At 59.0% G+C, this 13641-nt stretch overlaps 2 protein-coding genes across 6 annotated transcripts in view; one reads left to right on the top strand and one right to left on the bottom strand.

Annotated features, from left to right (window-relative positions):
* The window catches only part of TMEM11 (transmembrane protein 11), a 175669-nt gene that overhangs the window by 66491 nt on the left and 95537 nt on the right, over positions 1–13641 (top strand). The gene's annotated exons all lie outside the window — the stretch shown is intronic.
* Positions 1–13641, bottom strand: part of MAP2K3 (mitogen-activated protein kinase kinase 3) — a 31493-nt gene that overhangs the window by 14046 nt on the left and 3806 nt on the right. For 2 of the 5 annotated variants that reach the window (XM_050763929.1, XM_050763930.1), the window contains exons 2-5: positions 3008–3074; positions 2562–2610; positions 817–930; positions 482–601 (exon numbers count right to left, since the gene is read on the bottom strand). In XM_050763929.1, coding sequence (XP_050619886.1) covers positions 482–601; positions 817–930; positions 2562–2610; positions 3008–3074 — 350 coding nt within the window. Of the gene's footprint in view, positions 1–481; positions 602–816; positions 931–2561; positions 2611–3007; positions 3075–5285; positions 5430–6430; positions 7124–13239; positions 13263–13641 lie in introns of those variants that run through there. The other 3 variants (XM_050763932.1, XM_050763928.1, XM_050763931.1) reach the window with 3 other exon arrangements.

Below are 13641 nucleotides of genomic sequence, written 5' to 3' on the forward strand. Positions count from 1 at the left end.
ACCCGGCTTGGCGGAAGGCAGCTCCACCCTTCCAGCCTCAGTCACTCCCTCAGCACACACCCCATGCTGCCCACAAACCTAGAACCCAGATCTCATATCTCCATGGCCACTGCCTGCTCAGGCACCCCAACGCCCCGTATGCCATGGGGATGCGAATGGTCACACAGGCAGAACTGAGTGCAGCCGAATGCCAGGCCCCAGGCCATGTCATTTAACTTCCGTGTCAACTTTAGGAGGCACCCACAACCACTAGCCTCATTTGACAGATAAGGAAACCGAGGCACCAAGCAGGACAGTAACAGCCAGGAGGTGGGGGAGCCCGGTGGTCTGGCAGGGCTGGTGCCTCTGGGAGCCGTGCTGGCCCCGGGTGGCTCCCCGTGTCCCCAGCACCTGGCACACTGGAGGGACTGAGTGACAGTGGGTTGCAGGCGACTGATGGGTGGGAGGTGGAGCTCCCCAGCTGTACCACGCGAGGACACACCTCTCTGAACAGTGCCCCGTAGAAGGTGACAGTGTAGAAGCAGTCGACCGTGCGCATGTTGATGTCCAGGTCCATGAGCAGCCGCTTCTGCTCCTGTGAGTTCACAGTGGCCCGGATCCGCTGCAGGGAAGGACTGCCGTTCAGAGGTTGCTGTGGCAGAGGCCAACACCCCCACTCATGACAGGAGGGCCAGGAGCTCAGAGGGCCACTGCCTAGTGTGCCCCAAAAAGCCTGGGCTCGGTACTGGTCACTGAGAGGGACAGGCAGGACCCCATGGCAGGGCTCAGCTCGCCTCCTCCAGGGAGCCCTCCCAGGTGCCTCCAGGCCCTGCTCACCTTCACGGCCATGATGGTGCCGCTCTGGGCGTGACGCACCTTCTCCACCACCCCATAGGCTCCACGGCCCAGTTCCGAGATGGTCACCAAGTCATCAGCCTCCACCTCAAAGTTCTTGAGGGATGGAAAAGAGAGAGAGTCAGTGGCCACCAAGCTGGAAGCCAGTCCTCACCTCTCACCCAGTGGAGATAGCTAGGCAGCATGAAGAGGACCAGCTGGTTAGATCTGGGCTCAAACCTCATACCCACCACTCCCTGCTGTGTGACCCTCAGCAAGTCACTTAACCTCTCTGAGCCTCACGTTGCCCTCTATAAAATAGGCACAGTGCCAACACCCCAAGGCGGCTCTGGAGTGTGACTAAGACACCCATGAAATGCCCCGCCAGCAGGCAGAGCTCTGAGAAAGAGGGGCCCTGTCCCTCTTTCCCCAACCCCACTCAGCTGATTGGAATGAGTCAGTCATTCAAAAACTGTTTACCAAGCACCCACAATGTGTTTTAGGCACTGGGGACACAGTGACAACAAAACAAGTCTTGCCTTCACAGATGTGTCCCTCTCTTGGGAGGGACACAAAAAGGAACAAGCAAGTAGATGAACAGGACAGCAGGTGGTGAGTGTCGGGGGTGCGACAGCCTGGAGGGGGCATCGTCAAGGACAGGCCTAGGAAGTGGGGTTTCTTTTATTTGTTTTAGACAGAGTGTCACTCTTGTCACCCAGGCTGGAGTACAATGGGGTGATCTCGGCTCATTGCAACCTCCACCTCCTGGGTTCAAGCGATTCTGTCTCAGCCTCCTGAATAGCTGGGATTACAGGCGCCTGCCACCACACTGGGGTAATTTTTGTATTTTAGTAGAGACAGGGTTTCACCATGTTAGCTAGGCTGGTCTTGAACTCCTGACCTCAGGTGATCTGCCCGCCTCGGCCTCCCAAAGTGCTTGGATTACAGGTGTGAGCCACCGCACCCAGCTCTTTTTTTTTTTTTTTTTTTGAAACGGGGTCTTACTCTGTCACCCAGGCTGAAGGGTAGTGGCATGATCATGGCTCACTGCAACCTCCACCTTCTGGGCTCAAGCGATCCTCCCACCTCAGCCTCTCAAGTAGCCAGGACCACAGGCATGCACCACCACACTGACCAGTTTTTTGTATTTTTGTACAGACAGGGTTTCGCCATGTTGCCCAGGCCTGGTCCCGAGTTCCTGAGCTCAAGTGATCCTCCTCCTGCCTCAGCCTCCCAAAGTGCTGGGATTATAGGTGTCAGTCACTGCACCTGGCCTGGGAGTAGGGTTTCTGTTGGGAGGACCTGGGCATAACACGGTCCCTGAGACAGGATTCTCAATGGCTAGTGCCCTTCCGAGGCTTCTGGAAGCAGAAAATGCAGGTTTCCTAGGTGCTGGCCTGAGGGAATGATCCAGCAGGTCCAGGGAGGCCTAGGAGCCTGCACGTTCAGTACTCTCCGCTAGGGCTAGGATGAGGTGCAGGGCTGTGCTCTCAGCTCAGAAACCTTCCTACCAGCTCTGAGCTCGCCAAGCTCCAGACAGGCAGCCAATGGTCCTCATTCCCTCCAGCAGGGTCAAAGAGTGGGTGGCCCAGGGCCACACAGCCAGCAGCGCAGGACAACACTCTTCTCCACAGCCTGACCCTCTCTGACCCCTCAGTCACCTCCCCGCATAGTGACCCTGCAGGGTCAGCTCTACCCACTCGTCAGGTGAAGTGAGAGGCCCTGCAGGGGTGGCGGCTGGCACCTACTCTGTCTCCAATGGTGATGAAGGTCCGGGAGTCCAGGTTCCGGGGGGGTCTGTGGAGAAAGAAGGCTCCATGAGCTTCAGAGAGAACCACACCCTTCCTCCAAGAGCAGCAGCAGATGGGCCAGTGTGGGGCCTGGCGTGGGAACCAGGTATATCCTGCCCCGGAGGCACCGCCTCGGACCACCTCCTCTCATTGGCTGCTGAGCATCTACATGAGCTGGGCACGGCCTCATCGAGCCTCCAAGACGGGGTGAGAAGTGAGCAGAGCAGAGCAGATGGTGCTGCATGAACCCCAGCAGCCGTCACCTAGCTGGACCCACAGCAGGTGCTGCCCAGGACAGGACGAGGCAAAGCACAGCTGGCCCCACCTGCCTCTCACTCCTTCCACTGAGCCCTGTTCGGGAAGCCTCTCCAGGGTGAGCCAGGGAGAAACTGAGGCAGACTCACGTGGGGTTAGGCGCGGGTGGCTTGGACATGCAGGATATCCGTAGATCCTTCTTCCTCTTGGATTTTCCTAGAATGGAGAGAAGGTGAGGCTTCTGGCCTATCCCTCAGTCATCAATGTCCCCTGCACTCCCCTTGGGCTGGCCAAACATGGAGACAGGGATGACTCAGGCCCTGGCCCACAAGGATGCCAGCCTCTGCGATCACCCTTGCCGGGAGCCCCCTCTCTCCAAGCCAGACCGTGAGGCCTTCAAAGGGAGGAAGGAGGCCCACCAGCCCTGCAGGGGAACAGAGCAGGACAGACCCAGGCCTAGAGGCTGGAGCCCAGGGCCTTATCTCAGCCCTGCCCACTGGGCACATCTTGAGTACCTCCCTGGGCCTCAGTTTCCCCATCTGTGAGGTGTCCTCACTGCCCTGCCTGACTAGCCAACGGGACGTGGGGTGAGAGGGGCCCAGCAGGGGTCCAGCCAGCACCCGCAGCAGCCACTGTGCAGGGGCCTCGTGGCCGCAGGTAGCAGGATGAGGTTCATACTACCTCCAAGATGAGGAAGGCCAGGCCCCCAGAGAGGGCAACAGGCGGTGGAGCAAGCGGGGACTCCAGCCCAGGCTGCCCTCCAGGCTAGCTCTGCCTGGCCCTGCTCAGCCTGGAGGCCAACACCTGATGCCCGTTTCTCTCCCTCCCCTGAAAAGTGCTGGCCCTCTCCCCTCCCCTGCACTGGGCAGGCCACAGTCCTGGGGCAGTACCTTCCTCACTCCACCCCTGGGGGCAGGTGAGAGGCCCCAGTGTCCACACCTCTCAGGCTGGCTGCCGGAGCATGGCCAGGTGCACAGCACTCAGCTGGTACTAACGGAGGGTCAGCATTTCTGGGGCTCCAGGCACAGTGGGGCTGGCATGCAGAGGGAGCTCCCTGTAGTCAGGGCTGCCCTTTGAAGAAGGCATAGCCGCCATTCCACAGGCAGGAGAAGCAAGGATCAGAGATGGCAGGGTCACCGGGCGCTCTGGCACCATCAGGCAGCAGGGCTGGGAGTGACACAGCTCCCCGAGACCACCCAGTGCAGACATGCTGGCCACATTCCTGCCCTTGCGGGAGCTTCTGCCCCATTTCCCAAGCATGGTCCTGCCACACCTTGGCCCTCACCCACCACCTCCCACTCACTGCTGCTGGCTCAGCCTGGCTGCTGGCACTGGGGCCTGGAAACTGCCCATGGCCCTGCTGCCACCTGCCAAGAAGACCCCAGTCTCTGAAGCCGCCTCCAAGTCAGGTCCAGATCCAGCCTTGGCCACAGTGCAACGCAGACTTGTGGCCCCATCTGAGAGCCACGCACTGGGGCCCAGTAGCCAACCCGGCCCGGACGGAGGGCAAAGGGTGGTTACCGCCACTAGGAAGACAAGGCCAGATCAACAGGAAACAGAATAGCCTTGGCGGGGACAGGGGTCCCAGGGTCCATCCTGGGGCAGGTGGGCAGAGTGCAGGGGCCAGGCAAGCAGATACCTGCAGCCTTTCCACCAAAGCCGCCCCGGGGACCCTGCTGCCAGGCCCCAGAGGCTTCAGGAAACAAAGGCATCCACAGACAGAGGCAGCAGCGGCAGCTGCCGCCACATGCACTGGGTGCCTGCCTGCTAACCGCTCACCCGGTGAATCAATTGCCTAGTCACTACTCCTGTGTGAGGCTTTTTAACTCATTTTAAGATGCAGCAACATCCTGGCTGTCCGGGACTGCACGGGTCTCACGGCGAGTCTGTCAGAGCCACAGCACTGGCCACAGGCAGGGCCCTTCTCATCTGTGACTCCAGATGCTCCCACAGCCCCACAGGGAGGGGCTCTCAACCTCACTTTACCTGGCGAACAGGCTCAGAGAGGTGAAGCCACTTGCCCCAGGCTGTGCAGCAAGTCAGGGTTCTGGCTACAGTCCCTCCTGAGTTTGTTGACTTGGAGACCCCCACAGGCCAGGCCATGGCTCACAGCACCCCTGCCCCAGGGAGCCCTCCCTGAGGCTGAAGGACAGGTCCAAGTCTCATGCTCAACAAGAAATGGCAACAGAGTCTGGAGACGCAGAGGCTCAGCACACTCTCACGGGAGAAACCATGGCACACAGGGCCAGCAGCTCCCGAGACCACTTCTATCCTGCCTCTGGGCCAAAGGCTCTGAACTTCAGGGGGCTCTGGGCTTGGCATAGGGCAGCCATAGTAAACCCCAGCTCTGCGATCCTGGCGTGGTGCCCTCCTCTGCACCTTGGGTTCCTCATGTACAAAACAGCTCGAGGCAGAAATGCCACCCACCTGCCCCGCACGGTGCTGCAGGACGAAGCAAAATCACGTCTGCAAGGTGCTCAGCACAGGGTTCACTGCGCAGATGGGGACCTGTTGTGGCCCATAAATGGTCACCATGGATATGACCAGCCTCTCTGCAGAGGTGAAAAAAAAAAAAAAAAAAAAAAAAAACTGCCCTAGGTAATGAGAATTACAGATAGCTTTTATTCCTGATGTCAGGTTTTTTGTGATCAGAATATAAAATATTTTCTGTTAAAAATGAAAGCTCTGCACAGAGACCCTGGGCCTTGACCTTGCCCCAGCCCCTTGCAGTCCCATCCTTTTCCTGTGGGGTCCACGCCACACCCTCCCTGCACTTTCTCTGCTCTTGGTCCCTCTGGCCCAGCCTGCCACCCACCTCACGCCCTGGGATTTGGGGATGTTGTATCATGTGCCCCCCTTTCACCAAGCCTCAGTTTCCCCACCTGTCAAGGGCACTTGCACATATGGGCTGGATGGGTGGGGACCACGCTCCTCACAGGCCTGGGGGGTATATGGCCTGGCCTCTGCATCCACCTGCCTGTTGGGGACACCGGACTTGCATCAGGAAGGCCGCAGGCTCCACAGGGAAGCCACCCAGCTGTCAGACGGAGTGGGTGAGGCCGTCATGGAGACAGCCCAGAAACAGGCCTCAGGCTGCCACAGACGTCAGAGCTGGGCCCAGATGGCCAGGCAGCCCAGGGCTGCCCAGGTGCAGCCGTTGTGGCGACCGTCACCACAACAAACAGAGGCTCTCGGCGGCCACTGGCAACCCATGACAAGCCCGCCTGTCCCGGTTCCCAGCACGGGGTGTCCTGGGGTGTCCTCCACATACTCTAGCCTCAAAGCAGCCCCCAGGCAGGGATGAGGAAACGGAAACTGACCAGAATTCAGCCACTGACCTGAGGCTACACCACAGGTAAAGAGAGGTGCCCCCAGACTAGGACACAACTCTCACTGGCCGCGGCAGCTCTGCCCTATCTCCTCCCACTCACCCCCCACTAGAGACCCGACCCTTGAGTGAGCCCTTCTCTGAATGAGACACCTGCTTTCCCATCGCAGGGCCTTCGCGCATGCCCTTCCCTCTGCCTGAAATGCTCTTCCCTGCGACCGTCCCAGCTGCCACATGGTCTTGCCTTTCACCAGTTCGGAGAGGCTGCCTGACCGCTCAGGCCCCAGTGACCGGCTCTCCCTGTGGCCTGCTGGTTTCTCTGCTGTGGAGTCCCGTAGGTGGCCGTTCTGTGTTACCATCTCAGCCAGCCAGTCTGCAGATCACCTGCGAACAAACGCTCTGGAGCCAAGGCCTGGGCTCAACTGCAACCCTGCCCCTTCCCTGCTGTGTGCCCTCAGGCAAGTGGCTTCACCTCTCTGGACATATGTGAAGCGGAGACTACAGACCAACCTCCCGGGGTTATCAGCGCCATGCCGTAGCAATGCCTGGCGCGTGGAGATTAGATGGGGCCATCTGGGAGTGCACAGCTCCAGAGATAACACCACCCTCAGCCCCAGACCATCCCTGTCCACCTTCTCAGTGACTCCACGAGGGAGCAGGGGAGGTTCACGTATCTGTTGTACCAAGCGTGCGGGAGAAGAGGCGACTCAGAGAGGCCACACGGTGGGCATCTGGTGAGGAGTGGCCGTAAAGGCAGGTCTGCCCGGCTCCAACATCCAAACAGCAACAGCCTGAGGGCAGGGCCCCCACTTCGGCTGCTCCTTCCATCCTGGGCCTGGGGAGACTGAGCTGTGTGGCCCTCTAACGGTCACCCACAGGGGCAAGGTGACAACCCCTCCTCACAGCCTCTGCTCTGCCTCCACTCATAAAGACAGCCCCCACGCCGTGCCACACCACGCCACACCACGCCACGCCACACCACGCCACACCACGCCACACCACGCCACACCACGCCGCGCCACACCGCGCCACGTGAAGGAGCATCACCAGGTTTCCGACGACAGAAGTAACCCCTGCTCCTAGTTCACTGCCCTCGCCTGACTTCTGGATGTTCCAGGAGGTCCCTGTTCCACTGTAGAAGTGCTGGGCCCGCCAGAGAAGGAGCCACAGGGGCTGGGAGATGTGAACAGCAAGAGGCGCCGCCCTGCCCCAGGCCACCTCTATTCCGCAGGGTCCCTCAGAGGGACAGCAACGAAGCCAGCCCACTCCACGGCACGGGGAAACTGAGGCCCTGAGAAGTGGGCGCAGGCTTTTACGTGGGCAGATGTACCTCGACAGTGAATGCGTTTGGCTGCGATCTGCCAGACGCTGGCCCCTGTCCCCAGGACAGGTGCCATCAGAGGTCCTGAGGCGCTGCATGCGCCACTGCCAAGCACCTGCAGGCAGTAGGGGGTGGCCATGCACCTTCAGGCAGGGCCCCTTGCCCTGAGGTCCTGGGGCCCCTGTCTCAGGCTCTGGAGAGGATGCAGGACAAGGAGAAGGTCCTCCCATCTACCCAAGCGCCTGCTCCATGCCAGGCCCAGGCTGTCCCATCCGGCCTCACATATGCCCACTGCAGGCCCTACCTTCTCTATCCTCACCTCGTAGGAGTGCAGCAGGCTAGGGTGAGGAGGAGTGACCAAGGCTCTGCCTTCCAAATCCCTGCCCTGCCTCTGCCCGGCTGTGCGAGGCCACCTGGTCAGGGCCTGGCCTCTAGGGCCTCACACCCTCCCCACCTCTCCACCCTACAGGGACTTCTCCACCTGCAGAGCACTGGAGACCCCCAGCCTACCTACCTGGCAGTGCCCCCTCCCCAGTGATGCTCCGGACCGGTATGGCTCGGGAGCACCCCTAACGTCCAGTGGGAGGCCAGGTGCTAAGCTGCACAGGGGCACCCATGGCTGCCAGAGGGTCCTCCCGCCCGATGCCCACAGCCCAGCAGAGACAACCATGGCCCGCCTGCAACATGGAACCACTTGTGATTTGGAGGGAAGGACATAGGGAAGGGCCAGAGGCGTGGGCTTCGCTGAGGAGAGAAGGCGGCAACACGGGAGGACCCTGGGCAGAGTGGCCTGGGCACAAGGCGTGTGAAAGACAGGGGGCCCACAGCAGGTGGCTGCGGGCATCATGGTACGGCCTGGCCTCCCATGGCCAGACCTCACCGGTCTGGGTCCTCCATGCCCCATGACCATCAAAATGTCCATTCTTCTGCACCCAGAAATTCCACACTGAGCGGCTCACCCCCACACTATAACACCCACTAACATTTAGTGAGCACCTACTATGCTCCTGGCCTATGCAAATTACTTTCATTACATCTCATTTGATCCTCTCAGCAACCCCTTGAGGCAGGGACTAATGTGATCTCCATGCTGCAGATGGGGAAACTGAGGCCCAGGGTTTATAGAATCAAAAGGCTGGCACATGCAATTGGTGAGGATCCTGCAGGTCCTCAGCAGGATGTGAGGAGCGGCCTCCCAGGGACAGGAAGAGCCAAGAGCAGCAGGAGGACAGCAATGTGAGAAAGAAAATGCTGGTCAGACCAGGCGAGGTGGCTCACGCCTGTAATCCCAGCACTTTGGGAGGCCAAGGCAGGAGGATCACTTGAGGTCAGGAGTTTGAGACCAGCCTGGCCAACATGGTGAAACCCTGTCTCGACTAAAAATACAAAAATTAGCCAGGCGTGATAGCGCAGCACATGCCTGTAATCCCAGCACTTTGGGAGGCCGGAGTAGGTGGATTACTTGAGCTCAGGAGTTCAATACTAGCTTGGGCAACATGACAAAAATCCCGTCTCTACAAAAAATAAAACAAAACAAAAATGTAGTGGGTGTGGCGGTGTGTGCCTGCAGTCCCAGTTACCTGGGAGGCTGAGGTGAGAGGATCGTCTGAGCTGCAGTGAGCCATGACTGTGCCACTGGGCAACAGAGTGAGACCCTGTCTCAAAAAAAAAAAGGAAAGAAAATGCTGGTCTCTGCACAGAGTATTCCGAGGAGAAACAAGAGACTGTCTTTTTGCCCCTTTGAGATTCCTGCCCTGTGCGATAAAGGTTACTCAAGTGCAGGCAATTTAAAGAAAAGAAGAAACAAAGAGACCTGCTTTAAGCCAACTCCAGTGCCCTGCTCCGTCTGAAGGGGCAGCCAGGCTCACTGAGCACAGTAGAGCCCCAGCAGCAGGCTGCTCGCGCCGGACGGTGCCTCAGAGACTGTCCAGTGCAGACGCTGACTCCAGGGGCCCCGGGACACGCCTGAGGTGAAGCACCAGTGCAGCAGCAGAGAGGTCCCCAGCCTGGGCCCCAGCTCCTGCCTTCCCCACACCTCAGCTAAGCAACCATCACAGCGCCGGCCCGTGCCGGCCTCGGAGCAAGCCGCTCTCCCTCTCTGTGCACACCTCGGTTTCCTCCCTTGATGTTCCACGAACCGGTGAAGGGGCCATGACCTCTGGGAAAGGATGAGCAAGCGTCAGGAGTTGTAAAGACAAAGCCATGCTCCCAGGACAGTCCTTCATGACCTTGAGCAGGTGACTGTCCCACCAGGCCTCGGTTTACTCACTCCTAAGATGGGGTGATGATAACACACCCAGGTTGCTGGGTAGCCACGAAGACTAAACAAGACCATGGAACGGGCACGGTGGCTTACGCCTGTAATCCCAGCACTTTGGGAGGCCAAGACAGGCGGATCACAAGGTCAGGAGATCGAGACCGTCCTGGTTAACATGGTGAAACCCCGTCTCTACTAAAAATACAAAAAAATTAGCTGGGCGTAGTGGCGGGCGCCTGTAGTCCCAAGTACTCAGGAGGCTGAGACGGGAGAATGGCATGAACCCGGGAGGCGGAGCTTGCAGTGAGCCGAGATCGCGCCACTGCACTCCAGCCTGGGCAACAGAGCGAGACTCCGTCTCAAAAAAAAAACAACAACAACAACAACAAGTCCACGCACACAAAATCCCTGGCACAAAATGGGTCAGATGGGTGGGACTCTGGCCCCAGGCTCCCACACTGTGGAGTAGACCCCATGCTCAGGCTTTAAGAGGCCATGACAGGGGAGGGGGACCCACAAGAGATGCTCAGCCCTCCCAGGGCATCAGAAGAATGGGACATTCCTTGCACTAGGATTGTGGGCTGTGCTCCAAAGGTCCCCACGTGGTCCCAGCACAAGGTCAGCAAGGCCATCCCGGCCACCTGCACTGTCGACAGGCCAGTGCTGCTGCTACTGCAGAACGGAAAACAAACCTTCTGAACAAACACCATCTGTGCTTCATTGTTATCACTACTTCTATTTTTTTTTTTTTCAGACGGAGTCTCCCTCTGTCGCCCAGGCTGGAGTGCAGTGGGGTGATCTCAGCTTACTGCAAGTTCCACCTCCCGTTTCACGCCATTCTCCTGCCTCAGCCTCCCGAGTAGATGGGACTACAGGCACCGGCCACCATGTCCAGCTAATTTTTTGTGTGTTTTTAGTAGAGACGGGGTTTTACCATGTTAGCCAGGATGTTCTCAATCTCCTGACCTCGTGATCTGCCCACCTCGGCCTCCCAAAGTGCTGGGATTATAGGCGTGAGCCACCACGCCCGGCCTACTTCTATTTTTTTTTTTTTTTAAGTTTTGGTTGTGTTTTTTTTTGAGACAGAGTCTTGCTCTGTTGCCCAGGCTGGAGTGCAGTGGCCAGATCTCAGCTCACTGCAAGCTCCAACTCCTGGGTTCACGCCATTCTCCTCCCTCAGCCTCCCGAGTAGCTGGGACTACAGGCGCCCGCCACCACGCCTGGCTAATATTTTGTATTTTTTAGTAGAGATGGGGTTTCACCATGTTAGCCAGGATGGTCTTGATCTCCTGACCTTGTGATCCGCCCATCTCGGCCTCCCAAAGTGCTGGGATTACAGGCTTGAGCCACTGCGCCCGGCCTTTTTTTTTTTTAAAGAGATCGGGTCTCACTCTGTCACCCAGGCTGGAATGCAGTGGCGCTCACTGCAGCCTTAACCTCCCAGGCACAAACCATCCTCCCACCTCTGCCTCCTGAGTAGCTGGGACTACAGACATGTGCCACCATGCCCAGCCAATTTTTTATGTTTTTTGTAGAGATGAGCTCTCCCTGTGTTGCCCAGGCTGGTTGTGAACTCCTGCCCTCAAATGATCCTCCTGCCTTGGCCTCCCAAAGGCTGGGATTTATCATTTCTAACAAAATCTTACAAAGCATGGGGTTGATGATGAGAGATATCAAAAACGGGGATCTTGGTGATGGAAATGCTAGCACAGACATCAGCTTCAAATTCAGCGCTGATTAGCACCTAGGGGCTCCCGGGACTTGCCGGGTCTCACTCACCCTCGACAGCAGCCCTGAGAGGTAGGTGTGATTCACTCCTGTCTTCAGCAGACACTAAGGCTGGGGAAGGTCACAACAGGGGTCAGGGCAGAGCTGGCCTAGAACCAGCCCTGCCACCTGGAAGTCCCTGCAGACTTGCCCAACGAGTGTCTGCCCACACCGCCCTGGGGACTGCCCCAGCCATCCGGGATGCAGTGTGCCATGCCAACGGCAGGAGGCTGTGGGGTTGACCAGAAGGCTAAGCCAGGTGAGAGCAGAATGGCAAGAGGATGGGAGCTGTCTCCATCCCCATACCCAGAGCCGTCCTGGGCAGGCCTCCCATGTGTGCCTCAGCTGCCAATTGACACCACCAAAGCAACCCTCCCAGGCAGCAGTGCTCCCCACCCCCCACACACCTCCTGATTAGGTCTGAATGCACCGCTGGCATCCACAGCCCTTCGCAGCCCTGCCCCAGTGAGGCAGGCCCCTGGCCTGTCATCGCATCACCACACACACTGGCACATGCAAACCTTGGGACAGGCCTTGGAAGCCCCTGGGGGCATCAGCACAGTGATGCAGGCGAGGACAGTCAGGGCACTCCATACAGCCACCAGGAGGCGTCAGCAGAGCCAGGTGCAATCCCGGCCATGGGCCGCATGGCAGAAGGTGGTGCCGGCCACCCTGGGCAGGGGACCAGCTGGGAGAGGGTCAGCTGGACATGGCCTCCCCAGAGAAACCAGGGAGGGTGGCCCTGGAATGCAGGGCAGGGAGGTGACAGGGACATGCGCCCAGGACTGGGGTCAGGGGAAGAACGCCTGGGGCCCTCTCTGGAGCTGCTGCAGTCAGGTTTGGTATCTGGAAGCTGCAAGGGGCCCAGCAAGCTGCTTCGGCCTCCCCCGGTCCTGTATGGCCTTCATGCCCTTGACATGAGGCTGTTTGAGGTTTCCAGGGCCACTGCTTTGGGGAGGCATCTGCAGAAGCCACTGGGCAGACAGGCCTGACGGAGGTGGGCAGCGCCAGGAGGCACGGCCAAGGGCAGGCACGGGCGGCATGTGGGCATCAGTCGTGGGGCCCTGCCACGATGCGGTGTCCTCCACGCTGCGGCCCGGCAGCCCTCCTCTGGGACCCCTCCTAAGACACCGGCATCATGGCCCTGTGCCCAGTTGCTCCCTTCAGCTCGGCCCACCAGCCACCAACACCCCTGACTCAGGACCGAGCCCCCAGAACCACAATCCCAGGCCCTCCTGCTTCCCAGGCTGGCCCAGGGGCCTACGTCCTGATTCCAGGCCCCACCCCACCTTCCCTGCATCCATCCTGTTCATGCTGCATGCCAAAGCCTGGGGCAGGGCAGCTCTCTGTTCCCCACTTGCCCTCCCCAGGAAGGCCCAGGAGGCCAGTGGCAGTCCCCAGCCCCCACCTTGGGGACCAGTGGGTTAAAAGGCCCTAAAGCCTGGTAAACTCTGGCCTGCATGAAAGGACCCTGCTGCCAAGAGGCCTCGCGTCACAGCACCTATGAGCCCATCACCACGAAGCCCTGTTACTGTTTATCCACCTACCAACGAACTACGCTCACAAAAGTAACAATAATAAAATAATAACAGATGCCATTCACTTGCCAAATGCTATCTTCAAGCTCGACCACTACCCTGCAAGGAAGGGTGTTTACTCCCACTTTACAGAAGAGGAGACTGAGGGCTAGAGAGGGCACAAGACTTACCCAGGTAAGGAAGTAGTGGAGCCAGGATTCGAACCCAGGCCCCTCCCAGCAGAGCCCAGGCCCCCAGGCTTCCTGCCTGGCAGAGGCGTGCCTCGGCTGGGTTCTCTGTGGGCAGAGGGCAGTCTCACTATGACTCGTGCCTGACACTTAGCAAGTGTGGAATGGAACTGTCTACATCCAGACAGGCAGGGTCCCCGTTCCCAGTCTGCGGATGACGAAATGGAGGCTTCTCCTCTGAGAGCTGGGCCATGCCCAGGGGACAGAAATCTTTTACGGAGTGCAGAGAGTGGACCGGATGCAACTTGTGCCACGTCACATCGCAAAAGGGACAGAGCTGGGGTATGAACCCAGGCAGTCAGGCTCTGGAAACTGAGGTCTCAGCCTCTCCACATCACCATCTTC

Source organism: Macaca thibetana, chromosome 16, assembly GCF_024542745.1.
Source record: "Macaca thibetana thibetana isolate TM-01 chromosome 16, ASM2454274v1, whole genome shotgun sequence".
Taxonomy (NCBI): domain Eukaryota; kingdom Metazoa; phylum Chordata; class Mammalia; order Primates; family Cercopithecidae; genus Macaca; species Macaca thibetana.